This window comes from Nomascus leucogenys, chromosome 18 (genome assembly GCF_006542625.1).
Source record: "Nomascus leucogenys isolate Asia chromosome 18, Asia_NLE_v1, whole genome shotgun sequence".
Classification (NCBI taxonomy): domain Eukaryota; kingdom Metazoa; phylum Chordata; class Mammalia; order Primates; family Hylobatidae; genus Nomascus; species Nomascus leucogenys.
Window position 1 is genome coordinate 43,580,560 of NC_044398.1, and position 27,940 is coordinate 43,608,499.

Genomic DNA, 27,940 nt, shown 5'->3' on the forward strand with positions numbered 1-27,940 from the left:
CAGCAGCATCATAAGGCACAGGGTGGGGCAGCCCAGGCAGGGGCATTCTGAGCTGTTGGGGGAGGGGTGGCTGTTAGGGTGGGGCATTGTGAGCTGTCAGGGAGGGCATTGTGAAGTGTGGGGTGGGGCATTGTGTGCCACATGCCTGGGCTCCCACCTGGGCCAGTGGGCTTCAGTCTGTAGGTGACTACAGAAGGAGGAGGAGCTCCGTCTGTTCTCTCTTCAGGCAGTTGTGTCTCTCAGCGCTTGTTGGGTTCACAACCTATTAAATAAGCCGGCTGGTCTTCACCCTCCCGGACAAGTCAACTCAGGGGAGGCAGCAGGGTGCAGGCCTTGGCCCACAGCCCTAGCCAAGGCCGGGGCCGGGGCCAGGGCCAAGGCTCGGGGCCGGGCTGTGAGGTGGGCAGGCGAGCAGCGGGCAAGACCATCTCTGCAAGTGCAGCATGGCCTCAGCCTAGGACAGCCGGAGTGCGTGGCCAAAGCTGTGAGCAGAGACACAGGTAGTGGCAGACAGTAGAGGCGCCCAATGGGGAACATACTGACCTGTTGTGTGCGCCCCAAGGTCAGCCCCGAGTTTGAACAGCAACAGGGGTCGGTGTGTCCCTCTGAATCCAAAATCTATGAGGCAGGAGCTGGAGACAGGATGGCTGGAGCACCCATGGCTGCTGCTGTACAGCCTGCTGAGGTGACTGTTGAAGTTGGTGAGGACCTCCACATTCATGACCGGGAGATGCCTGAAGGTAAGGAGGTGACGGGTGCCATCTGCCCTCGGCTTGCCTCTGGCTGCTGCTGTCCCCAAGGTTCCCTGGGAGGCATCCCCCACTTCGAGCTCCTTCTGCCTGTAGCCAGCTTTCCCCGGGGCTGGCCAAGAACAAGAGCTGGCTCCACCTTGCATTCCCACCCCTAAGTCTTTCCCCACTGAGTCCAGTCAGTTTCTTTTCGCCTCCCCTCCCAGTTGCCCAGTTCTTGCTCTCTCATCTCATTCTCCCAGGCTGGCATGGGACCATTTATTTATGGCTCTTCTTGTCGAATAAGCAGCAGTCAAATAAACGAGCTGATAAATTTTTATAAATGATTACATTTTTTTTCTCCCTCTATACATATAGCTTGGAGTTTAACCTTTCTGCCAATCCAGAGGCAAGCACAATATTCCAGAAGAACCTCAAACAGATGGTGAGATAACATTGTCTGTAGCTCTATTTATTATCCTGTGGGACTTTGTTTAGGCTTCTTTGGACTATTCTCTTTTCTCTTTTTTTTTTTTTTGAGACGGAGTCTTGCTCTGTCCCCCAGGCTGGAGTGCAGTGGTGCGATCTCTGCTCACTGCAAGCTTCGCCTCCCGGGTTCACGCCATTCTCCTGCCTGAGCCTCCCAAGTAGCTGGGACTACAGGCGCCCGCCAACACGCCCAGCTGATTTTTTGTATTTTTAGTAGAGACGGGGTTTCACCGTGTTAGCCAGGATGGTCTCGATCTCCTGATCTCGTGATCCGCCCGCCTCGGCCTCCCAAAGTGCTGGGATTACAGGCTTGAGCCACCGCGCCCGGCCCCTTTTCTCAATAAAAACTCAAATATCCCCACTTTTCAGTACCCTTCTTATTTTTTCTTTGTACCTATCCAGATGGTACCTAAGTGAAGGAACCAGGTAAGTGCCTAATTGTTTCCTTTGTTAAAGTAGCTAAATCTCAGGACAGTTCATATTCAAATATTTGGGGATTTCTTATTTAAAATCAGAATGGAGGTTGCCATGGGAGAGGCTATATGGTATTCTTAATGGGCTGCTTTAAGTCACCTTGACAGAAGCTGCTTATTTTCTTCTAACTGTAATTTGAACACAGAAGGAAAAAAAAAAGGAGGGTGCTTAAAATAATTGTGAAAGGTGTGAAATGTCACAGCCAGGGCTGCAGAAAAATGGTTGTGGGTGTGTGCGTTTGGGGTTTCTCAAAGGAGTTTACCCATGAGGCCCTGATTACTTTAGAGTTCTTACTTTAACACAAAATATGTCTCCAGATTTATTTTGGTGACTTAACAGACTTTATTTACCTCCTTGTTTTAAAAGAGAGGTGAGGATTGGTTCGTGATCAAAACTTCCAAAAGACATGAAACGTCAGTGTAGACTTTTAATGTGTAATATAAAGATTGCAGGTTAAAATGTCAGACCATTCCTTTAAGAGTGTTTGTTGCCATGGCTCTCCCTTTATCCTTTCCCCTCCTGACAATAGCATCTTGTTCAAAGATAAGAAAGCTAAGAGTTTTAGCTGTGCATGGTGGCTCACGCCTGTAATCCCAGCACTTTGGGAGGCCGAGGTGGGTGGATCACCTGAGGTCAAGAGTTCGAGACCAGCCTGGCTAACACAGTGAAACCCTGTCTCTACTAAAAAAAGTACAAAAATTAGCTGGGCGTGGTGGCACATGCCTGTAGTTCCAGCTACTCGTGAGGCTGAGGCAGGAGAATTGCTTGAACTCAGGAGGCGGAGGTTGCAGTGAGCAGAGATCTCGCCAATGCACTCCAGCCAGGGTGACAGAGTGAGACCCCATCTCACAAAAAAAAAGAAAAAGAAAGAAAGTAAGTTGGAGTTTTTCGGTCTCTACACTGGGAGAGGTGGGGGATGGGAGGCGGTAGAAAAGAGAAAACAATTAGTTGGTTTGCCTCTAAAATTTTGCAAAGAGTTGAATCTAAGTAAAAGTAATTCTGGGTAATAATATGGTTCTTGAATAAAAACCAAAATTTTCAAAATAGAAAACATTGCATCATAAACATATTAAATCCAGTTGGCTTATTGGTTTCATTTAAATGCCAGAGATTTCATTACTGTAGAGGGAATGTGTTATAGCTCTTCTATTTAAACTTTGGGCTCTTAATTTTTTAAGAGGTAGGATAATTAAGACTCATTATGAGTGTGACTTTGTAACTTGGAAGTACTATCCTCACTTTTCAAGATATTTAAGGATTGCTTTAGAATAAACAAATATGTGAATTAATTGATTATACCTTTATACACAAAGCATGTAAGTACTTATGTAAACTTATACCCTGCTTGATGATGTAAGGAAAGCCTCTGAGTGATGTTACACACCAGTTAGTATATGGGTAGTGTTGGATGAGAGCCCAAAAATGGCTCTTTATTATCATTCTTTAGGATTACAACACAGTTTATGTATGTCTCACTTGGCCCTTTCCAATACAAATAAGGCCTGTGTATGTTCTCCCTATATATTGCTAATGCAGAAATGAAGACTTAGAGATATCACATGAGTATGGAAGGCAGCTACTTAACAGAACTAAGGTTCTATGTCCTCAGAATGACATGGAAATGACAGATATGCTGAATCTACTTTTAAAAAATTTTAAAAACTCTAGAATACATCTTATATTTTGCCTATAAAATAGACCTGTCTTTTGAAACTTACTGCCATCTTGATTTATTTTATGCAAAGTTGATTTTACACAACTCAAAGCCAACATTTACCTCTTCATTATTATTATTTTTTTTAATAAAGGAGGGTGTCACTATGTTACTCATGCTGGCCTCAAATTCCTGACCTGGGTTCAAGTGATTTTCCCATCTCAGCCTCCTGAGTAACTGGGACTACAAGCATGTGCCGTCTTGCCTGACTCTATCTTATGTCTATACATTCATTTCAATGGATAAGAATAAAAGTAGAGGTAGTGAAATAGCCTAAATGCAGCAGTCGAATAAACGAATTGATAAATTTTTGTAAATGATTACATCTTTTTTTCTTTTCTCCCTCTATACATATAGATTTGGATAATCTGATAATCCAGAGGCAAGCACAATGCTCCAGAGAAACTCTCAAACAGATGGTGAGACAACATTGTTTTTTCTGCCAAGAGAAAGAATAAAAACTCTTGTTTGACCAGGTTTTAGAAAGTATTTAGAAAAACTCATATTGTTTTAAATTTTTTACCTTTTCACATGTTCACTTTTCTTATTTTAATGTGTGATATACTTTCCTTTAGATGTTACCATGTTAGTGAAAACATGTAAATTTTTGTTTATACATTTTGCCATCTTTTTATCAACACAATTAATTTGTCATGTAATAGAGGAGTCATGGATTTATCTTTATTTATAATTCTTGGATTTATCTTTATTTATAATTCATGGATTTCTCTTTATTTATAATCCCTTTTCCCTTGCTCTAAAGAGTACATTTTAAAGATGAATGATAGAACTTAGGCTTCAGCTTGGTTTTCATTTAAACAAATTAAAAAACATAGTTGTTGGCCGGGCGCGGTGGCTCATGCCTGTAATCCCAGCACTTTGGGAGGCCAAGGCGGGCGGATCACGAGGTCAGGAGATCGAGACCATCCTGGCTAACACGGTGAAACCCCGTCTCTACTAATAATACAAAAAAATTAGCCGGGTGTGGTGGTGGGCCCCTGTAGTCCCAGCTACTCAGGAGGCTGAGGCAGGACAATGGCGTGAACCTGGGAGGCGGAGCTTGCAGTGAGCCAAGATAGCGCCACTGCAGTCTGGCCTGGGCGACAGAGCAAGACTCCATCTCAAAAAAAAAATAATAAAAATAAAAAAATAAAAAAACATAGTTGTTTATCATCAGGGATTGAATCTGTGATTTGGGCCTCCTCTTACACAGTCCTCTGACCACATTCATTTACCACATCCAAATTTATGCTACTCAAAACTTTTAGGTTATTAACTTTTTCATTTGATGTAATGTAAATTTAAACGTGCCCTACTCCTGCTTATTTCCCTTAATGTTATGTTAAATCCTCATTTATTTGCTAAAAAGCCATACACAGCCAAGTTTTCCAGTTGACTTCAACAGCAAGAATACAAGTGAGGGTTCTATAATAATATGCGAAGTAATGCAGCACAGTAAAACATGGGAGTTTGTAACATTTGTTTTTATAGTTTGAGTAGACTTTGCCCATCTTGAGTCAGTTATTTCTGGTTCGAATTTGTCTTCATTTTTTACATTACTATAAAGAGATATCTAAGGCTGGGTAATTTATAACAAAAAGAGGTTTAATTGGCTCATAGATCTTCAGGCTGTACAAACATGGCTTCAACATCTGCTTCTGGTGAGGGCTTCAGCAAGCTTACAATCATGATAAAAGGCAATGGGGAAGCAGGTGGTTCCACACGGTGAAAGAGGGAGGAGAGAGGGGAAGGGGGAAGGTACCACACACATTTTTTTTTTTTTTGAAATGGAGTCTTGCTCTGTTGCCCAGGCTGGAGTGCAATGGCATGATCTCAGCTCACTACAACCTCTGCCTCCTAGATTCAAGCAATTCTTCTGCCTCAGCCTCCTGAGTAGTTGGGACTATAGGTGGGTGCCACAACACCTGGCTAATTTTTGTATTTTTAGTAGAGACGGGGTTTCACCATGTTGACCAGGCTGGTCTCGAACTCCTGACCTCAGGTGATTCACCCCCTCCAGCCTCCCAAAGTGCTGGGATTACAGGCTTGTGCCACCACGTCCAGCTGGTACCACACTCTTTTAAACTACCATAATGAGAATTTGCTTATTACCATGGGGATGGGACCAAGTCATTCATAAGGAATCCACTGCCATTACCCAAACACCTCCCACTAGGCCCTATCTCCAACATTAAGGGTCGCATGTTAACATGAGATTTGGAGGGGAAACATATCAAAACATATCAGAATTGTATTTCCCAGTTCCTTCCAGAGCCATTGGCTTCTGTCACCTAGAGAGCATAGAAGTGGTAAAAGAAAAGCTACTCCATGTCCCTCACTCTTCAGTGGTAGGAACTTTTGCCTACAAGGCCCTTCCAGCATCAAAGGCAGAGGCAGTGTAGGAAACAAAGCATGGCCCAAGTCCCTCTTGGGGCTTTTATTATTCTGGCCTTTTTTTAGAAAAAAAAAAAAAAAAAAAAAAAAAAAAAAAAAAAAGATTTTTTGTGCTGCAGACACCTTATCCAATTAGGTTTGTATACTCATTTTTTTTTTTTTTTTTTTTTTGAGACAGAGTCTTGCTCTGTCGCCCAGGCTGGAGTGCAGTGGCGCGATCTCGGCTCACTGCAAGCTCTGCCTCCCGGGTTCACGCCATTCCCCTGCCTCAGCCTCTCCGAGTAGCTGGGACTGCAGGCGCCCGCCACCACGCCCGGCTAATTTTTTGTATTTTTTAGTAGAGACAGGGTTTCACTGTGGTCTCGATCTCCTGACCTCGTGATCTGCCCGCCTCGGCCTCCCAAAGTGCTGGGATTACAAGCGTGAGCCACCGCGCCTGGCCTGTATACTCATTTTAAAATTAAAATTTAGGGAAGGCTCTGTGGCTTAAGCCTGTAATCCCAGCTGTTTGGGAGGCCGAGGTGGGTGGATCACAAGATTAGGAGATCAAGGCCATCCAGACTAACACAATGTAACCCCATCTCTACTAAAAATACAAAAAAAATTAGCTAGGCATGGTGGCACAGGCCTGTAGTCCCAGCTAGTCGGGAGGCTAAGGCTGGAGAATCGCTTGAACCCGGGAGGCAGAGGTTGCAGTGAGCCGAGATTGCGCCACTGCACTCCAGCCTGGGCGAGAGAGTGAAACTCTGTCTCAAAAAAAAGAAAAAAATCTGCATTAAATATTTCATCTTTTTTTTTTTTTGAGACGGAGTCTCGCTCTGTCACCCAGGCTGGAGTGCAGTGGCGCAATCTCGGCTCACTGCAAGCTCCGCCCCCCGGGTTCACGCCGTTCTCCTGCCTCAGCCTCTCCGAGTAGCTGGGACTACAGGTGCCCGCCACCACACCCGGCTAATGTTTTTGTATTTTTTTTTTTTTTTAGTAGAGACGGGGTTTCACCGTGGTCTCGATCTCCTGACCTCGTGATCTGCCCGCATCGGCCTCCCAAAGTGCTGGGATTACAAGCGTGAGCCACCGTGCCCGGCCTATATTTCATCTTATTTTTAATGAAATAACAAAAATAGAATAAGTTAATTGCCAGCACTGTCTGTTGACTTTGTATCACAGCAAGTAAAAGCATACCTTCCTTGCTACACCATGATCTTATGTTTCTCCCTCTGTTTCTTCCAATTGTAGCACACTTTTTCTTTAAATCAGTAATATTTACATGATTATGACTCTGCAAATATTATTCACTGCTAAGTCATATGGTGTTTTCACTGTGCCTCTGCATTACATATCCTTTATCCTGTCTCTGAAACAGTTCTGAAATCTGAGCACTTCTGCAATTCTCCTGGATCTTCTCCTTTTTCGTAGCCTATGTTAGTTTATCTATCCAAATATCGTCAGTAGCCTCTGGGTGGTCTGTTTGCTTTCACATCCATTATTTTTTAGCATGAAGCTAATTTTCTGACTATTCGTTTGCCTATTTTCTAACAGCTGTTTTCCCCCAAGTATTGTAGCATTTATCACATGCCTTTCAAAGATATTTTCCATCTGCAAAAACACATCTGTTCCTTTTTTTTGTGGGGGAACAACTGTCTTTGGCCTTTTGTCATCCTAGTTCAATAGCGTGTCTTTCCCTAGATATGCTCGATGTCTGCTTTTCTGTGCTAACTCCTTAAAGTCTTTTGGGATCTCACATAACTGCTGTCTTGTGTGGGATCGCCTGAGTCCTAGATTCTGTGTTTCCTTCTGTTTTATTATCCTCTCTAGTTGTACTTGAACACATTTTCCTGGGTGGAGATGTTTAGAGAGCTGGTCAGTCTTTTTTTTTTTTTCTTTTGAGACGGAGTCTCGCTCTGTCGCCCAGGCCAGACTGCAGTGGCGCCATCTCCGCTCACAGCAAGCTCCTCCTCCCGGGTTCACGCCATTCTCCTTCCTCAGCCTCCCGAGTAGCTGGGACTACAGGCGCCTGCCACCACGCCCGGCTAATTTTTTGTATTTTTAGTAGAGACGAGGTTTCACCATGTTAGCCAGGATGGTTTCAATCTCCTCACCTTGTGATCCACCCGCCTGGGCCTCCCAAAGTGCTGGGATTACAGGCGTGAGCCACCGCGCCCGGCCAGCTGGCCAGTCTTAAAATCCCTCCTCTTTGATAAAGAGTACACCTCTAGGTTGAATCTAAATTGTATGGTTCTGAAGACATTTTGCAATTGTGCTCTCATTACAGTGTTGTTCTTGAATCTGTTGCCAGTGTGTGATACATTATTTACAACCAGATTTTAGGTATCTGCGGAAGCTTTTTAGGATCTGTCTCTCTGAGGTTCTGAAATTTTATAACAGCTTGTTGAGGATCTTTTCATTTTATTGAGGCTACTAAACCTGCAGACTATCTCTTCTTGAGAATTTCTTTTCATTTTCTCTGTTACTTTTTTACTGATAGTCTTGTTATTCAGACGCTAGGCTGCTTAGACCAGTATACCTGCATTGATTTTTAATTTTTCCCCTTCTATTTTTTTCAGTTTGTCTTTTTATTCTAGTTCTGGGATATTCTGTGACTTTATCCTCTACTATTTCTATTCAATTTTATATTTTTTGAGAGTGTTTTAAGATTTTTTTTTAAGTTTTGCTCCTGATTTTGACAGGTCCCATGAATTCCTTTTTTCTGTTGTTTGGATCTCTTTTCTTGGAGGCTTCCCTCCAATGCGTGGTGGTCCCTGGCCTGCTTTATTTGGAAGCAGGATTTCTGTTAACTGATAGCACTCGGTGTGAGGCCTTAGAAACCTAACTAGCTTTTCATTTGGGGGACCTCAGTATATTATCTGGGAATCTTTATTCAAGACATTTCAGTTTCTTCTGAGAAGGATCTCCTAGTTTTCTGCCTGGAAAGTAAAAGCATGGCCACTTGCTTTCCAAAAGCAGAGTTAGTGAAGAAAGTTGGAGTTTCATTTTTGGTGTAGTTTCCTTTATATCTCAGGTTTAAGCCATGGTATCTCTGAGCCAGAAATTCTCAGGTTTGATATATCCAGAGAACACACATCTAAGTTTCTTGTCAGGTGGAAGGACAGGTGGACTTGGGGCTCTAGTTAGAGATTTTCAACTGACCTTGCTGGCTTTTTTTTTTTACATTTTACCCTACTTTCCAAAGTGCCATTTGCCTGTTAAGTTCACAACCTGCTTTTAGTTCTGTAAGACAAACTGGCTGGCTTCTGTTCCAGACACTTTCTGTAGGCACCAAAGTTGTGCTTCCGTGTTATTTACCACTCCTTTATCTACTTTTTATGTCTCAACATGTATTAAAAATTATCTCTGTCAACCTTCTCTCCTGGTCATGTGTGTAACCTTTATTTTATGACTAATGAGACTTCTGGAGGGAGAGGAAATAAATTTGTGGTCAATCTATTATATTTAATCCAAATTTAGGACCTATGTTTAAATCAAAGTCTAATTTGAGTATAATTAATGATATTAAGCCAGAGAATTTTTTAAATTAATGTATCTATAATAAGCATATTACACTTTTCTCCTAAGGCCTTGTTTAATATTTTCATTCAAACCTTATCCACTGCCATATACTTCCCATTACTTCACAACATAGATGGAGCTGTTTTCATGAATGCCCAAAGTGTTAGAAATATTTAAGTTAATTAAGATTTGTTCATTTTTAGCCTGGTCAACATAGCAAGACCTCATGTCTACAAAAAGGTTAAATAACAAATTAGCCAGGCCTGGTGGCATGTGCCTTTCGTTTTACCTACTCAGGAGGCTGAGGCAGAGGATCGCTTGAGCTCAGGAGTTTGAGGCTGCAGTTAACTATAATTGTACCACTGCACGCCAGCCTGGGCAACAAAGGGAGACCCTGTCTCAGAAAAAGGAAAAAAGTTATTAATTCTTTAAGAACATATCTAAAATTTGTCCTGCCCAAAAGGAGAGTGAACAATGTAAACTTTAGTCTTTGTTTTATTTTAATTATGTTTGCTGAGAAAAATGCTGTATATTGTTTATTTAGTTAGTTAATTATTTATTATTTCCATAGGTTTTTGGGAGATCAGGTGGTATTTGGTTACATGACTAAGTTCTTCAGTGATGATTGTGAGATTTTGGTGCGCGCCTCACCTGAGCAGTGTCCGCTGAACCCAGTTTGTAGTCTTTTATCCCTCACCCTCCTCCCAGCCTTTCCCCTGAGTCCCCAAGTCCATTGTATCATTCTTACGGCTTTGCATTATCATAGCTTAGCTCCCACGTATGAATGAGAACATATGATGTTTAGTTCTCCATGCCTGAGTTACTTCACTTAGAATAATAGTCTTTAATTCCATCCAGGTTGCTGGGAATGCCATTAATTTATTCCTTATTATGGCTGAGTGGTATTCCTCATGTATATATGTGTATGTATATCACAGTTTCTTTATCCACTCATTGATTGATGGGCATTTGGGCTGGTTCCATATTTTTGTAATTGTAATTTGTAAATTGTAATTTGTTTGAGTTCCTCGTAGATTCTGGATAGTAGCCCTTTGTCAGATGTATAGACTGTGAAGATTTCCTCCCACTCTGTGGGTTGTCTGTTACTCTGCTGATTGTTCCTTTTCCTGTGCAGAAGCTCTTTAGTTAAGTCTCACCTGTTTGTTTTTGTTGCATTTGCTTTTGTGTTCTTGGTCATGAAGTCGTTGCCTAAGCCAGTGTCTAGACAGGTTTTTCCACTGTTATCTTCTAGAATTTTTATGGTTTCAGGTCACAGATTTATGTCCTTGATCCATCTTGAGATGATTTTTGTGTAAGATGGGAGTTGAGGATCCAGTTTCATTCTCCTGCATGTGGCTTGAGGATCCAGTTTCATTCTCCTGCATGTGAGGATCCAGTTTCATTCTCCTGCATGTGGCTCCTGCATAAAGTGTTACTTTCTTCACTTTATGTTTTAGTTGGCTTTGTTGAAAATCAGTTGGCTATAGGTATTTGAGTTTATTTCTGGGTTCTCTATTCTGTTCCATTGGTGTGTGTGCCTATTTTTATACCACTACCATGCTGTTTTGGTGACTATGGCCTTATAGTATAGTTTGAAATCAGGTAATGTGATGCCTCCAGATTTGTTGTTTTTGCTTAGTTTCGTTTTGGCTATGCATGTTCTTATATGGTCTCATATGAATTTCAGGATTGTTTTTTCTAGTTCTGTGAAGAAGGATGGTGGTATTTTGATGGGAATTGTGTTGAATTTGTAGATTGCTTTTGGCAGTATGGTCATTTTCACGATATTCATTCTACCCATTCATGAGCATGGGATGTCTTTCCATTTGTTTGTGCCCATGATTTCATTCAGCAATGTTTTGTACTTCCCAACAGCATATCAAAAAGATAATCCAGCCTGGCGTGGTGGCTCACGCCTGTAATCCCAGCACTTTGGGAGGCCGATGCAGGTGGATCAAGAGGTTAGGAGTTCAAGACCAGCCTGGCCAACATGGTGAAACCCTGTCTCTACTAAAAATACAAAAATTAGCCGGGCATGGTGGTGTGTGCCTGTAATCCCATCTACTCAGGAGGCTGAGGCAGGAGAATCATTTGAACCTGGGAGGCGGAGGTTGCAGTGAACCAAGATCACCCCACTGCACACTCCAGCCTGGGCGACAGAGTGAGATTCCATCTCAAAAAAAAAAAAACAACAACAACAAAAAAAAAGGATAATCCACCATGATCAAATGGATTTCATACCAGGGATGCAGGGATGGATTAACATACACAAGTCAATAAATGTGATACACCACATAAACAGAAATAAAAGCAAAAATATCACATGATCATCTTAATAGATGCAGAAAAAGCATTTGACAAAATGCAGCATCCTATTATGATTAAAGCCCTCAGCAAAATCAGCATACAAGGGTTATACCTCAATGTAATAAAAGCCATCTATGACAAACCCACAGCCAACATAATACTGAATGGGGAAAAGTTGAAAGCATTCCCCCAAGAACTGGAACAAGACAAGGATGCCCACTCTCACCACTTCTATTCAACGTAGTACTGGAAGGCCTACCCAGAGCAATCACACAAGAGAAAGCAATAAAAGGCATCCAGATCGGTAAAGAGGAAGTCACAAACTATTGCTGTTTGTTGATGATATGATTGTATACCTAGGAAACTGTAAAGACTCCTCCAAAAAGCTCCTAGAACTGATAAACAAATTCAGCAAATTTTCAGGAGACAAAATTAATGCACACAAATCAGTAGCTCTGTTATACCCCAACAGCAACTAAGCTTAGAATCAAACCAAGAACTCAACCCCTTTTATGATAACTGCAAAAATAAAATAAAATAAAATACTTAGGAATAGACCTAACCAAGGAGGTGAAAGGCCTCTACAAAAAAACAACTTATTATTTTTAATGGGTTAAAATGAGAGGCAGCAGATACAGCGGAAGAAGTCAGTGGGTGGGCATCAGCATCCAATGGGTAATGGACCTTTGATGGTAAGGCTTTGGTTTTGACTTACTAAATTACCAGGTACGATTATTTTCTAGTTTTTGTTATTAAATCTTAAAACTACTAAGTAACCCCTTCTGTTTCTTGTTAAAGATCGTAAAATTTCATAGTCTGATTTATGCTGACTGACATTAGATTATTTGTTTCTATTTTGTGACTACCTTAAATAATACCTATAAACAGTAAACTGTTAGTAGTGTTTTTGCTGTAATTAAATATAGTAAGACTTATGTTCCAAATGATAACTGAATTGTCAAACACTTGTCGAAGTTTTGGATTTACTCAAAATTCTATGCTCAGCAGCTGGAGGTAGGAAGAGTAAGTGCCCTCCCTTACTCTTATGGAGAGGCATACTTTCTCATGAGGGGAATACGCTGCAAGAATTAGTATCTTGTAAGCAGTGATGAATTTGACTAGTGTACAAAAAAACATTTTTTGGTGTGGCTGCTGACAGAGACCCAAGAGGGTAGATGGAGTCAGAGTCAAGCTTTTGCTGAAGCAAGGAAAGAGAAAAGCAGTATTCTAGGCAGAGAGCAGGGGTAGAGCAGGAAAATGGCTAGGTGCAGATCAGATGATTTATAGAATAAACTGATCAAGTTTTGAAATGAATTCAAAGTATTCTCTGAGAGTCTCATTTGAGTCATGTCATGGCAGTCTTATTTAAACATGAAGTAAAAGTTAAATTGTTTAAGTTGTCATCTGTTTTCAGGGTGTGAGAGAATATTTAAGTGATATTCTTTTTATCCTCCACATAAGAAAATAAGACTAGAGAAACCTATGGCTTCCTTGCTTGTTGGTGGCCTAGCAGCCCTGGCACACAGAGCCTCTGAATCCAAAACACTGGTTTTGTCACACATCACCTGAAATAATACATTTAGGATTAGCAATTTAGTAAATGTATTAGCCTTGTATTCACTGCAATAAAATGCTCTTGTACCAGTATTATTTAATACATTACATTTTATTGTAGTAAATAAATAATAGAGGCCGGGAGCAGTGGCTCACGTTTGTAATCCCAGCACTCTGGGAGGCCGAGGCCGGTGGATCACGAGGTCAGGAGATCGAGACCACGGTGAAACCCCGTCTCTACTAAAAATACAAAAAAAAAATTAGCCGGGCGTGGCGGTGGGCGCCTGTAGTCCCAGCTACTTGGAGAGGCTGAGGCAGGAGAATGGCGTGATCCCGGGAGGCGGAGCTTGCAGTGAGCGGAGATCGCGCCACTGCACTCCAGCCTGGACGACAGAGCGAGACTCCATCTCAAAAATAAATAAATAAATAAATAAATAGTAGAAATAGAAATTCTTGGCTGCTTTATATTGCTGTAGAAAAAAACAATTAAATCTTATTTTAAACTTTCTCATTTTTTTTCAAGGGAATTCATAAAATCCTTGTTAGGTTTGATGACACTTACCATATTAAGAGCAGCATTTTACAACCCATATCTTAAACATCATCTCTGGAAGTTAAGAGCCTCCAATGGGTTTTCTATAGAGTGCACATGATACCATACTCAAGCAGTTCATGGAGTGTAAGAAATATCTCAGTACTTTGTCATTTGCCATTTTAACCAAGAAAAATATACACTTTGATAAGTTTAACTTGTACTTCCCTTCTCCTTCAGGTATCTACTGAGCATTTCAGTCGACAATACAGCTCATATTCGACAATTTTCCTTGATGACAGCACAGCCAGCCAGCCTTATCTTACAGTGACAATAATATCGTGAGTACAACTATACTGCCAAGGGACAGATTTCTTTATTCTAAAATTATTTCATCCATCTGTTTGTCAATTTCTCTTTTAATAAATATCTCTTTTAATAAGTATCAATTTCTCTTTTAATCTTAGACATCATCGTGGAAGGAAAAATCAGTTAGCAAAGAAGCAATCCCAGAAACAGTGTATCATTTTGATGGCTTTATGCCTTAAGACAATGTTGAACACAGTGAGAAGGATAGGTTCCCTTTATTGAATGTTTTTTGTGAAAACTTAGTTTTTCAATGCATTATAGGCCTAAATCAGTGTGCACTACTTTGGACATTAGCCTTGGAAGAAGGAACAGCTTTTTCTCTTCTGGCACCACAGTGTATCTGCATTTGAATTTCTCCCATTGTGCATGAGCACCTCATGGGCCACAAAGATGCACTTTGAGAGCACCCTGAGATGAAGTTTATTTTAAAAGGAACAACAAGCAACACCACCACCAGCTCCATAGGGGCTGTCTAGTGTACATTATTCTCATCTCCTTGGGTTATGAGTGTTGATTTTTAGAACACAGTTTGGAAAAGTGCTAATTTAGAATATTATTGTCTTTATCTTTAATTTTACTTTTCATTCTGTAAACATAACTAGCTTATAAACAATTTTGTTTCAACTTTTACTTTAATTAAAAATGGCAAGTTTACACTCATAATAATGTCACTTTCCCCCCTCCCTTGTAACAATAGTTGAGATGAAATTGTGTTTCAGCAAAAACTGGACTCAAACTCTGTCTCAAGTCCTGAGCTTTGGGACCTATTGAGTAATCACTAAATGTGTGTAGTCAGCCAAGTCTCTTAAATCTTTGAGCACACATACACAAAAAGTACTTTGACTAGAGTCCCTGGCTTCTTTTGAGTTCACAAGATTTTGATGCGTTAGCATATAATTCAAAAGTAGCTTTGAAGATTAATCTTGCTCAAACAAATTTCATGCTTTTTTCCTCATTATTCTACTTTTTAGAAGTCTACTTCTGAAAGTAGAGTAAGTTTTAATTTGCCATCAGCAAGTTTGAGAAATGATCATTTGGTATATTCACTATTGGTGAAATAAAGGTTTATTGAGCAAATTAATAGGACAAATTGGCTTCAAGAAAAGATTTTGAAAAATGTTCATCACAAGTCAGTAGTGCACTGTTGTCAGTGGGATAGGTGGAACTCACTGAGATCACTTATGCAAGGTTTTTTTTTTTTTCAAAATACAGATCTGCAAACACACGTATCTTCCCATTTCCACTTTCCCTCTATCTCTAGGCACTGAGAAGCCTTTTAGGAAAATAGGGATGGATGTGAGGCATCTTTCTGTGAAGAAAAGCATCCCAGAAGATTCTGATTTTCACCCCAGCTCAATCATTCCAAACTTTGCTGCTCATTGAAATCACCTGGGAAACTTTTACCAACAATCTTGATGCCCAAAGCCACACCCAATACTAATTAAATTAAAATGTCTCATGTTGAAGATTAGGCAGTTATTAAAGCTTCTCAGGCGATTTTAATGTGCAGCAAAGTTTGAGAGCCACTGCTTAATTTGAGTTTAGGATGAGAAACTATTTGGTGGGACCTTGGGCAAGTCAGTTTTAAGGTTTGTTTCCCCAATCTGTAAAATGAGTGTTGAATTAAATCTCATGTACGGTCATTGGTCCTTTCCAGCATGTAACTTTAAATTCTGTGATTTTAAAATTATTTCAGAGATGAAAACTACTTAAAGCACTATCGACATATCCATCTTACATGCTAATGTTACAGGCTTTTTAAAAAGTGCTAATATTGTATAGATCTATTACTAAAATTGAGATTTGCCTTCCCTCAGTTGTTTTGAGCCTCATTCTACAAAATTAGCTGGGTGTGGTGGCACATGCCTGTAATCCCAGCTACTCTGGAGGCTGAGGCAGGAGAATCGCTTGAACTCAGGAGGCAGAGGTTGTGGTTAGCCGAGATCGCACCATTGCACTCCAGCCTGGTCAACAAGAGCGAAACTCCGTCTCAAATAAAAAAAAAATGACCTGGGCATAGTGGCACAAACTTGTAGTCCCAGCTACTTGGGAGGCTGAGGCGTGAGAATCGCTTTAACCTGAGAGGTGGAGGTTGTGGTGAGCCAAGCGAGACTCTGGGTCAAAAAATAAATACATAAAATAAATCTCATGGGACGAAAGCTTTTGTGGGTAGAAGAGCATATAACAGGGAAATCTGTTATTATTTATATATTATAATCGTCAACAGAAATGCGTCTTCTAGAAGCATATTGTCTCGCATTTTGGTTCTCATATTTTTGTGGAAAACCAAGAAATGAAAACAAGAAAGTGCCCTTATGGTACTGTTCTGAACTAGAGGATTTGAATTTCAGGGCTGCTAGGAGAGTTTCCTCTGCCCCCTTTTAAAAAATGTCTTCAGGCCTAACAAATTATAACATCTATTGTTATGAATTTTTTTTCCTTCCACAGCGTGACCTTGGAGATATATCATGATATCACACAAAGGTGAGCTTTTTAGAAACCTGTCTTGTTATTATAGCTAATTACTTTGCAAGATATCAAGCTCAGTGTTGTCACAGCTCTAAACATCATACGCTGTATTGTGCCTACTAAAATATCAAAGTAAATTATTTGTGTTTTCTTTGTTCCTTAAGACTCTTTTAATTCTTAAATGATTGAGAATCTCAAAGAGTATATGTTTATATTGATTATATTGATATTTACTGTGGTAGTAATATAAAATTGAGTTTTTTTCAAAATCCACTTTTAGTTTAGATTGCACAGCCTTACCACCATTGATATTATGAGCTAGATCATGCTTTGTTATGAGGACTGTCCTGTGCATTGCAGAAAGTTTAGCAGCATTCATGGCCGCTACCAACTAGATGTCGGTAGTAACCCACGACCCAGGTTGTAACAACAGAAAATATTCCTTGAGAACGATACTGTTAACAGAAATTTTTCACTGAAAAAATAACTTTTCTACAACAAAAGTTAAGTAAAAAGTGTGTCATGTATTTATATTAAAGTCTCTCATGTTGAGCTTAATAGGAGACAACTGGACTCTAGATCTTTCTTTGCAATTTGCTTTAAAGAAGCAATAAGATGCCGGGTGCAGTGGCTCACACCTGTAATCCCAGCACTTTAGGAGGCCGAGGCGGGCAGATCACAAGGTCAGGAGATCGAGACCATCCCAGCTAACATGATGAAACCCTGTCTCTATTAAAAATACAAAAACTTAACCAGGCGTGGTGGCACACACCTGTAGTCCCAGCTACTTGGGAGGCTGAGGCAGGAGAACCACTTGAACCCGAGAGGCAGAGGTTGCAACGAGCTGAGATCGTACCACTGCACTCCAGCCTGGGCGACAGAGCAAGACTGTATCTCAAAAAAAAAAAGCAATAAGATGGCTGGGCACGGTGGTTCACACCTGTAATCCCAGCACTTTGGGAGGCCGAGGTGGGCAGATCACTTGAGGTCAGGAATTTGAGACCAGCCCGACCAACATGATGAAACCTGCCTCTACTAAAAATACAAAAAATAGCTGGGTGTGGTGGTGCATGCCTGTAGTCCCAGCTACTTGGGAGGCTGAGGCCATAGAACTGCTTGAACCTGAGAGGCGGAGGTAGCCAAGATCTTGCCATTGTGCCCCAGCCTGGGTGACAGAGGGAAACCCCGTCTCAAAAAAAGAAAAACAGAAGCAATAAGATGACCTAACCTCATGCAAATATGTAGTTGGTAAAAGGTGTATTTTTAAAGTTTTCAGACAGTTGTGGGTATTCTTTAATACTAAATCAAAACTTCACAAGTGCTAGTTTCTTAAATTACAGTGGCATTTTACATATTAATAAATTTATTCCATCAGTACTCATTGATCTTTCTTGCACAGTAAATGGATCTTTCCCCCCAAACTTGCATTTATAATATTGTGCATTAGTTACTTGGAATATATTGGTTTATGTTTTATTGTGTCAAAAGTCACTTTTAGTTTAACCACCAATCTTACTTTAAAATGTCTTTAAGTATTTAAAAGCTTTCAAGCCTACAGGAGAAGGCACAAGTTTTTCAAAGTCCTCAGGAAAGCTTAAATTTTATCACTGGGAACAAATACTTATTTTCCTTGAAGTGACAACCTCTCACTTCATTTATTTTTTAGAATGATAGTTGTACTTCTTTTTTTAGACAGAGTCTCACTCTGTCACTTGGCTGGAGTACATTGGCATGATCTCAGCTCAAGCAATCCTCTCACCTTAGGCTCCTGTGTAGCTGGGACCACAGATGTGTGGCACCATGCCAGGCTAATTTTTTTGTATTTTTGGTAGAGACAGGATTTCGTTATGTTGCCTAGGCTGGTCTTGAACTCCTGAAGGAGCTCAAGCCATCTGCCTGCTTTGGCCTCCCAAAGTGCTGGGATTTTACAGGCATGAGCCACTGCACTGGCCCAGTTGTACTTTTAAATAAAAACGATGCTCTGTGAAAAAAAGTAGTTGTTCAGTTCACAATTAAATCAGAATTCTTTAGAAAAAAAAGAACAACCATACTGCAGTCAGCAGAAGCACTTCTTGTTAACTTTCCACTTCTTCAGAATATTAAAGAGACATGTCAAGATTTAATAACAACATTAATTTTTACTGCTTCATCAAAGACATTCTTAAGAAATTCAGGCTATCTTTATTAACTGTAGGGGACAGCAAAGAATAGAATGACTACTAATGTAATTGGTACCACTGCCTTGATTTATGCTGAGAAACCAGCAGTTTTACCCACTTTTGCTTTTATACAATCATGGCAAGTGTCAAAGAAAAAGCAGGCAATGACTTTGTATTACTTTTACAAATTTTTAGATTTTTTAATCAGCTTTCTCAGGTTTAATTAGTATGATTCAGAACAGTGTCAGCCAGGCACAGTGGCTCAGGCCTGTAATCCCAGCAGTTTGGGAGGCCCAGGCGAGCAGATCGCCTGAGGTCAGGAGATCAAGACCAGCCTGGCCAACATGGTGAAACCACCTCTCTACTAAAAATACAAAAATTAGCCAGGCGTGGTGGCAGGTGCCTGTAATCCCAGCTACTTGGGAGGCTGAGGTAGGAGAATCACTTGAACCCGGGAGGCAGAGGTTGCCATGAGCTGACATTGCACCATTGCACTCCAGCCTGGGCAACAAGAGTGAAACTCGGTCTGGGAAAAAAAAAAAAAAAGTGTTGACCTCTTAGGCCTTCTGGAAAGGGTCTTGGGGATCCTGAGAGGTCCACAGAGCACATTTGGAGAACCACTGGTTTATCACACAGGCACAATGCATTAGTTTTACAAAGTTTAAAGTTCATCAAAGACTGGCCTCTTAAAAAGGCAGATGAGTTTTTAATTCAAACAACAGAAAATACATAAATACATCACAAGAGTATACTACAGAGAACTAAAAAGAAAGGAAGCTAAGAAATCTGAATCACGTTTACATTTATTTTATTTTTTTATTTTTTATTTTTTTTGAGACAGAGTCTCGCTCTGTCACCAGGTTGGAGTGCAATGGTGCAATCTTGGCTCACTGCAACCTCCGCTTCCTGGGTTCAAGCAATTCTTCTGCCTCAGCCTCCCGAGTATCTGGGATTACAGGCACATGCCGCCATGCCCAGCTAATTTTTGTGTTTTTAGTAGAGACGGGATTTCACCATGTTGGTCAGGCTAGTCTCGATCTCATGACCTTGCGATCCACCCGCCTTGGCCTCCCAAAGTGCTGGGATTACAGGCGTGAGCCACCATACCTGGTGGTACACATCCCTCCTGAAGCATGCATTACCCTTTCCCTATGCTATATAAGCCCTGGTCAGGGTGATGGGGGTAATGGCACAGGGATCCACCATCTTATCTTGGTGCCATCCCTGACTTCACTTCTGTTCATAAATGCCTGTTAAATGTTTCTTTCTGAGAAACTGGATTTGTCAGCCTCTTTCTTTGGTATCTCAGGTTCCTTGGTCTTTGCGGGTAGGTTTATATAGACCTGCTCACCACAGAACAGGCAGTTTCTCAAAAAATTAAAAATGGAATTACCAAATGATCCAGCAATACCACTTCTGGGTATATAGCCAAAATAATTGAAAGCAAGGTCTCATAGAAATATTTGTACACTGATATTTATAGCAGTGGTATTCACACTCGTCAAAAGATCAATGCAGCCTAATTGTCCGTAGGCAGATGAATTGATAAAATGTGTTATTTACGTACAATAAAATATTCTTCAGCCTCAAAAAGGTAGGAAATTCTAACACATGCTAAAACATGGATGAACGTTGAGGACATTATGCTAAGTGAAATAAGCCAGTTAGAAAAAGACAAATACTGTGTTCTTTCACTTATGTGAAGCGTCTAGACTGAGTAAGCAAACTAATAGAAACAGAAAGTAGAACGGGGGTTGCCAGGGACATGGGGAAGGGAGAAAATGGGAAGTTGCTTAGTGGACATAGAGTTTCGGTTTTGTCAGATGAAAAAGTTCTGGAGATTGGTTGCATGGCAGTGTGAATATACTCTACATTACCCAACCCAAGGGCTCTCCTTGACCCCTGTTCCAACTGTACACTTAAAAGTGGTTAAGATGGTAAATTTTATGTATATTTTACCACAATTCAAAATAGAATTATTATTATTATTTATTATTATTATTTTTTGAGATGCCTCACTCTGTTGCCCAGGCTGGAGTGCAATGGCACCATCGCAGCTCACTACAACCTCTGCCTTCTGGGTTCAAGTGATTATCCTGCCTCAGCCTCCCAAGGAGCTGGGATTACAGGCATGCACCCCCACGCCTGGCTAATTTTGTATTTTTAGTAGGGATGGGGTTTCTTCATCTTGATCAGGCTGGTTTCAAACTCCGGACCTCAGGTGATCCACCCGCCTCGGCCTCCCAAAGTGCTAGGATTACAGGTGTGAGCCACCATGCCCGGCCTGAAAAAAAATTTTAAATTTGAGAAAATACAAAACTTTCATAGTCTCCAAGTATTTCTCCTAAGATGTTTTCACCCTATAAGGGGGAATGATAGTAATTTTACATGGAGAAACCAGCAGAAACCTGAACCAAATGGACAAGTTCAACATCATCAGTAAGAAGAACTATCAATGCCATAACTGGTGGAATGCACTGGGAAGGATTCCACATCATTTTTGTGCTGTAATTGCCAAAAGTGTGTAACTTCAGTCCAATCATGGAAATACATCAGACAAACCCAAATTGAGGAACATTTGACAAATACTGATCAGTACTGGTTCAAAGTGTCACGGTTATGAAAGATAAGGAAAGACTGAGGAACTGTTATTGCAGCCCTACGAAACGGCGAGAGACTAAGAAATAACTAAATGCAGCGTGATCCTGGGTGGAATTTGGGAACAGAAAAAGGACATTAGTGGAAAAAGTGGTGAAACTCCAATAAGGTCTTTAGTTTAGCTAATATGTTCATTTTAAAATACTTAAATAATTTAAATATATTTAAACATCATTTAAATGTATTTAAATTAACAAAATTGGTTATTTTGTGAAATGATTTTAATATAGTTAAATATGAGAATGTGGATTTCCTGGTCCTGATCACTGTACTGTGGTTATGTAAGAGGTGAATGTTCAGGGAGGCTGGGGGAGGAATAAATGGAAATTATACTATTGAGAAGAGAGAAACCTACCCCATCAGTCACGAAACCTACCCCATCAGTCACGAAACCCTCACACTCATGGCAGTGTGTCGGAGGTTCCAGTATGAACGGAATTTCCCAGATGTCAGTGCAAGGTCTCTGTGGAGGGAGTGGGGCTACCTGGGAATCTAGTGGAGAGCATTCGGGGCTCCCTTCCTCAGGAGCCTGGCCTTCCTGCACAGAAGCATCAGCCTCACCTCTGTACCACTGCCCCTCTGCGTCTCAGAACCCACTCGGCTTCAGGAAATTTCTACTGCCAGCCTCCTTTCCTGGATGCAGCCTCCAGGGACTCAGCCCTGCCTTCCCAAGCATTACTGCCTCTCTTGGGAAGGGGCGCTCTCAGATCCCGCACCCCTGGACTTCCCTGGGCACCACCTGCTCCTTCTTTCTTCACTTCTCCAGCTCTGCATTCTCACTCTGAGGGTCCTCTCCTGCTGGGAGCCTGTGTTGCTGGCAACAGTGAAGATTCCCCTCTGGGTTGCCCCCCATGCCCTGTTCTTCTGCACCTCCCTGGGTTCCTGTGTTGGTTCTGCTGTTGTCACCTGCTTTTGAGTTTACGTGGCTTCCCAGCTTCCTAATTTCTCTGAAGTTGAGTTTGATGTGTGTTTTGTTTTGTTTTGTTTTGTTTTGCTTTGTTTTGTTTTGTTTTGTTGTTTTGTTTTGTGATGGAGTCTCGCTCTGTCGCCCAGGCTGGAGCGCAGTGATGTGTGTGTTGATGATGGGCTTTTACTTCCTCCTTCTCCTCCTCCTCTTCCTCCTCCTCAGTCTTGTTGTTGCTCTATATAGTTTCCAGAAGGAGAAAAGGGAAACTGTAAAATTGAGCTGCTGCAGGCTGGACACAGTGGCTCACACCTGTAATCCCAGCCCTTTAGGAGGCCGAGGCCTGTGGATCACCTGAGGTCAGGAGTTCGAGATCAGTCTGGCCAACATGGTGAAACCCGATCTCTACCTAAAATACAAAAATTAGCAATGTGTGGTGGCATGTCCCTGTAATCCCAGCTACTCAGGAGGCTGAGGCAGGAGGATCTCTTCAACCCAGGAGGCAGAGGTTGCAGTGAGCCAAGATCACGCTACTGCACTTCAGCCTGGGTAACAAGAGCGAAACTCCATCTCAAAATAATAATAATAATAATAATAATAATTAAGCTGCTGCCATGTTTCTGTCAGACCCAGAAATCCCGCAGAGTGAGCTGGAATTCTGTTTCTCTGTTTCCCTTCCACACCCACTGGCTCCTCTGTGCCCACTCCCTCTTGCACTGCATCACCAGGGTGCCTCACTCTCTGGCCCTAGTGGAATTCAGACAGTGGGGGATGTCATAGGAGGTGGGAGAGGGAGAGGAGAGGTGGTTATTCACTCAGATTCTTCCTTGCTGGTTTGCCAGTGGCCACATCTTTCTAGTGATGGCTGCAGCTTCTAATGATCCTCCCCTACAGCCACAGCTCTCTTCGGGGTCTGTGGACACCTTTCCTGTCCCTCTAGACCCAGGGAGATAACAGCTCCCACTCTTGCTGGTCCAGGGCATTCCTCATCTCTCATTGGTTCCCTTAACTCTGTCCACACTTCTGTGAACAGCCCTTTTTCCTCAAGTACCCATTCGAATATGTCCTCTGGCTTCCACCAGGAGTCTGACTGATACCCACAGTGGGTGAATGCTGGCTTGCTTCTGGGCCGAAGCATGTTTTGTATGCAGAGGTCAGCAGCTGTGTGTGGGGAGGACCAGCCAGGCCCCACTCGTGGGTAATCGTGTGAAAAACAGCCTTGCCTGAGTTTGTGTCCTCCTTCTAAATGGCAGCAGACGTGTGTTTTGTTTTTGACTCTGCAGCTGGTGATAACCACCTGCTTTAACCTTTCACTAGCCTCTGAGTTTTCTATGATTCCTGTTGGGAGAAAAGCTGAGTGTTGGGAGAGAAGCTGAGGCAGGGCTTGCATGTCTGCTAGACTTGCTGGCTCCTTGATTTCAGCATTCCCGTTATCTCAAGTAGCCATATGTTTCTCATTCACTTGCTACACTGTTTCCTTTCAACCTCCACATCCTCACCACCTGTTTCTTTGTTAGATCACTGATAAATAGCATGGGCTCCCAGAGCTTGGGGCCTTTGCAGCCTCCACACTGGCAATGGCCCCCCTGGTCCCACTTTCTCTCTCAAACTTTTTCTCATTCCTTTGACTCTGTGGGACTTTGTTGCCCCCACGACCTGGTGTTGGGTCTGAGCACCCCAACAGATTCCCATTCTAAAGATGAGGGACCAAGACGTGGAAGGTAGAGTTAAAGAAACATTTCTTCTGACTCCGAAATCTTTCAGTTCTAGCACACTACCACCTACACTTTAAAAAACTCTGAAGTAGGCAGAGAATTCCCTCTTGTTGGAGGAATTGCTTTGAGAGAAGTGGTTTTACTGGATGAGGCTTTGGAAATTGGCCTGAGGCAGGCGCCAGCACATCCTGAGAGGGGTGTGATCTGGCACAGAGGCCTGGCCTGGTCTCCAGGTCTCAGCTGGCAAGACAGCCTGATCATTGACATTCCAGGCCGGGCAGGGCCAAGGGGCTTCAGGGACCCCTGCCTTCATGGGGCTCACTGAGCTCGTCTCCCGGCAGCCAGGGCCCTGGCATCACCAAATGAAGCCTGCTGTGGGGGAAGGTCCTTCTAATGAGCCAATCTGTCCTGGCTGGGGGTGGCATCCCAGAGCCCCACCTTGGATGTCCAGGGACGTATAGGTCCGTTGTGAGGATAAGTGGGTCAGCACTGAGCCCTCACCCCTGGGGCGCATGGGCCTGCTCTGAGCCCTCTCCCTGGACTCGGGAGGGCAGTGGGCCTGCTCTGAGCCCTCACCCTGGACTCGGGAGGGCAGTGGGCCTGCTCTGAGCCCTCACCCTGGACTCGGGAGGGCAGTGGGCCTGCTCTGAGCCCTCTCCCTGGACTCGGGAGGGCAGTGGGCCTGCTCTGAGCCCTCTCCCTGGACTCGGGAGGGCAGTGGGCCTGCTCTGAGCCCTCTCCCTGGACTCGGGAGGGCAGTGGGCCTGCTCTGAGCCCTCACCCTGGACTTGTCTTCTGTTCAGTTCATGCCGTGGAGGAAGTGGTGAAGGAGGTGGTGGGACATGCCAAGGAGACTGGAGAGAAAGGTACAGCCGGCTGAGGTCGGGCATGGAAGGAGGGATGGAGGAAGGGAAGCTAGGTGCTGGGCCAACCTGTTCTTTGACTAACCAGGTCAAACTCTGCCCCTAATGTTGCAGCCTTTCAGAGCCTCTCGGCTGGGGCAGTTACCTATGCTCATCGGGGGCCACAGACTGTACTGCATTAGGGCACTATCTAGATGGTTCTCTCCATGGAATGATAAGAAGACAAAGTCACAAAAGACTATGTGACAGCACAGTGAGATAAATCATTTAACATGTAAAATTCTATGTTAAATGTCAGATTGATGTGTGTGAGCTATGAGTAGAACTATGTACAAAGCATGTGTATATCTCATTCCTTTTCAAGAAAATAGATTCTGGGTAGATGAAGGACTTAAATTTACATACATGAATTTATTAACTTAGTAGGAGATAGCTATCTTAGCTCAGGCTGCTATTATAAAATACCATAGGCCAGGCACAGTGGCTCACGCCTGTAATTCCAGCCCTTTGGGAGGCTGAGGCGGGTGGGCCAACTGAGGTCAGGAGTTCGAGACCAGCCTGACCAATATGGTGAAACTCTGTCTCTACCAAAAATACAAAAATCAGCCGGGCGTGGTGGCACATGCCTGTAATCCCAGCTACTCAGGAGACTGAGGCAGGAGAATCCCTTGGACCTGGGAGGCAGAGGTGGCAATGAGCTGGAGATTGTGCCACTGCACTCCAGCCTGGGTGACAGAGCGAGACTCTGTGTCAAAAACAAAAACAAACCATAAACTGGGTGACTTAGAAACAACAGAAATTTATTTCTCACACTCCTGGAGGATGGGAAGTCCAAGATCAAGGCTCCAGCAGATTTGGCATCTGGTGAGGGCGTCTTCCTGGTTCGTGGATGGGCCTAGCTGTGTCCTCACATGGTGGAAGGAGCTAGCTCTCTGTGGTCTCTTTTCTGTGGGTGCTAATTTCAGCCTCCCAAAGGCCCCACCTCTGAATACCATCACATTAGGGCTGAGGATTTCAACGAATGAGTCTTGAGGGGGAAGACATCATAAACATTTAGACATAGTAATAACATAAGAGACTTTGGCCTAATCTTGGAGAGGGGAGAATCTTTAAAACTATGACAAAAAACCAGCAGCCATAAAGGAAATATTAAATAAATTTGACAATCCAAAACTTCAAAATTTTCTATAGCCAAAAAAAAAACTATAAACCAAGCCGAAAGAAAAATCACAAGCTATGAAAAATATTTGTAATAGAAATGATAATCCAATATAACAACCCAATATGAAAATGGCCAAAAGACATAAGCAGGCATTTTCCAGAAAAAAGGATAAGCAGGCAATGTACCTGTGAGTAGATGCTCAGCCTCACTCACAGTTGAAGAAATACAAGTTGTTTGGGAAATTAAAACCAAATTCAAATTCATTCTGCTAGGAGTCCTGCTGCCCTTGGTCCCATCGGGCCACTCCACGGACTAATCCATTAAGATGACCACATCCCACAGGCCACTCAAGGGTATACAAGTTCAGTGGGTGGATCACTAGGACATTCTTCCTCTTTCTTTCCAACAGTCATTGCAGAAGCCATAAAGAAAGCCCAAGAGTCAGGGGACAAAAAGATGAAGGAAGTCACTGAGACAGTGACCAACACAGTCAAAAATGCCATCACCCATGCAGCAGAGAGTCTGGGCAAACTTGGACAGTGAATGCACCAGCTACCATGGCCCACCCTTCCCCAGTCTCAATAAAAAGCCATGAAATGTGTACGTAGAGCCCTGGACTTATTCCCATTTGGATGGAAACACTAGGCAAAGTATTTTCTTGTTGATATAAAATATTTAAATATTTATGGAGTACATGTGAGTATTTATTACATGCACAGAATGTGTGGTGATCAATCAGGGTGTTTAGGGTGCCCATCACCTTGAATATTTGATATTACTATGTGTTGGATACATTTGAAATCACCTCTTCTAGCTACTTTGTTTTTTTGTTTTTGTTTTTGTTTTGAGACACAATCTTGCTCTGTCACCCAGGCTGGAGGGCAGTGGCGTGATCTCGGCTCACTGCAACCTCTGCCTCCCAGGTTCAAGCAATTCTCCTGCCTCAGCCTCCCAAGTAGGTTGGACTACAAGTGCAGGCCACCACGCCCAGCTAATTTTTTTATTTTTTATTTTTTGTATTTTTAGTAGAGATGTGGTTTCACCATGTTAGCCAGGCTGGTCTCGAACTCCTGACCTCAAGTGTTCTGCCTGCCTGGGCCTCCCAAAATGCTGGGATTATAGGCATGGGATACCACGCCTAGCCTTCTAGCTACTTCAAAATATACAATACATTCCTGCTAACTATAGTCACCCTAGGTGAAGTATTTTTCAACAGAAACACTTTGCATGTCCCCTGTGTCTCCTCTGCTGAGGTGGACACCGGCACTGGGGCCCCTGCTGCTGGTTGGATAGGTCCCCATGATGAATCAGATGCTTCTCTCTCACACTAAGGTCTTTCATGTCAGGAAGGGGCTCTCCTGGAAGAATAGTTAGTGTCTGTGCTACATTTCCTAAAAAACTGTTTCCCCAGAAACTATATATAGCTTTCAGGCACCTCAGTGCTTCAAGAACATGCTAAGGGAGGACTTTCATTTGTCTTGCATGTTTTTGGGATTTTTCTTGAGATGTTCTTGCAGGACTCAGAGTAGATAACAGACCAGCTTGATGAAGAATTTAGCAAGGAAGGCCCCCACTGAGCTGCTTCCTGTTCTCCCAGAGATCAGATAAGCATTTCTGCTGGACAGTTACAGAATCTGGTCAAGGAGAGACTGAGTCACTGCTCAGTCATCCTAGAAGCCACTGTTGATTTTTTTTTCTTTTTCTTTTCTTTTTTTTTTTTTTTTTTTAAGACGGAGTCTTGCTCTGTTGCCCAGGCAGGAGTGCAGTGGCATGGTCTTGGCTCCCGCAACCTCCGCCTCCCGGGTTCAAACAATTATCCTGCCTCAGCCTCCTGAGTAGCTGGAACTACAGGTGCCCACCACCACACCTGGCTAATTTTTTGTATTTTTAGTACAGACAGGGTTTCACCATGTTAGCTAGGATGGTCTCGATCTCCTGACCTCAT

At 42.5% G+C, this 27,940-nt stretch overlaps 1 protein-coding gene across 1 annotated transcript; it reads left to right on the plus strand.

Annotated features, from left to right (window-relative positions):
- Positions 1–1,630: 1,630 nt before the first annotated feature.
- On the plus strand, positions 1,631–26,596 carry FAM25E (family with sequence similarity 25 member E). The gene is made up of 6 exons (XM_030798297.1): positions 1,631–1,643; positions 3,763–3,824; positions 13,937–14,037; positions 16,514–16,549; positions 24,774–24,836; positions 26,405–26,596. Exons 4-6 carry the CDS (start codon positions 16,534–16,536, stop codon positions 26,536–26,538), a joined length of 213 nt encoding a protein of 70 aa, XP_030654157.1. The 5' UTR covers positions 1,631–1,643; positions 3,763–3,824; positions 13,937–14,037; positions 16,514–16,533; the 3' UTR covers positions 26,539–26,596.
- Positions 26,597–27,940: the final 1,344 nt, after the last annotated feature.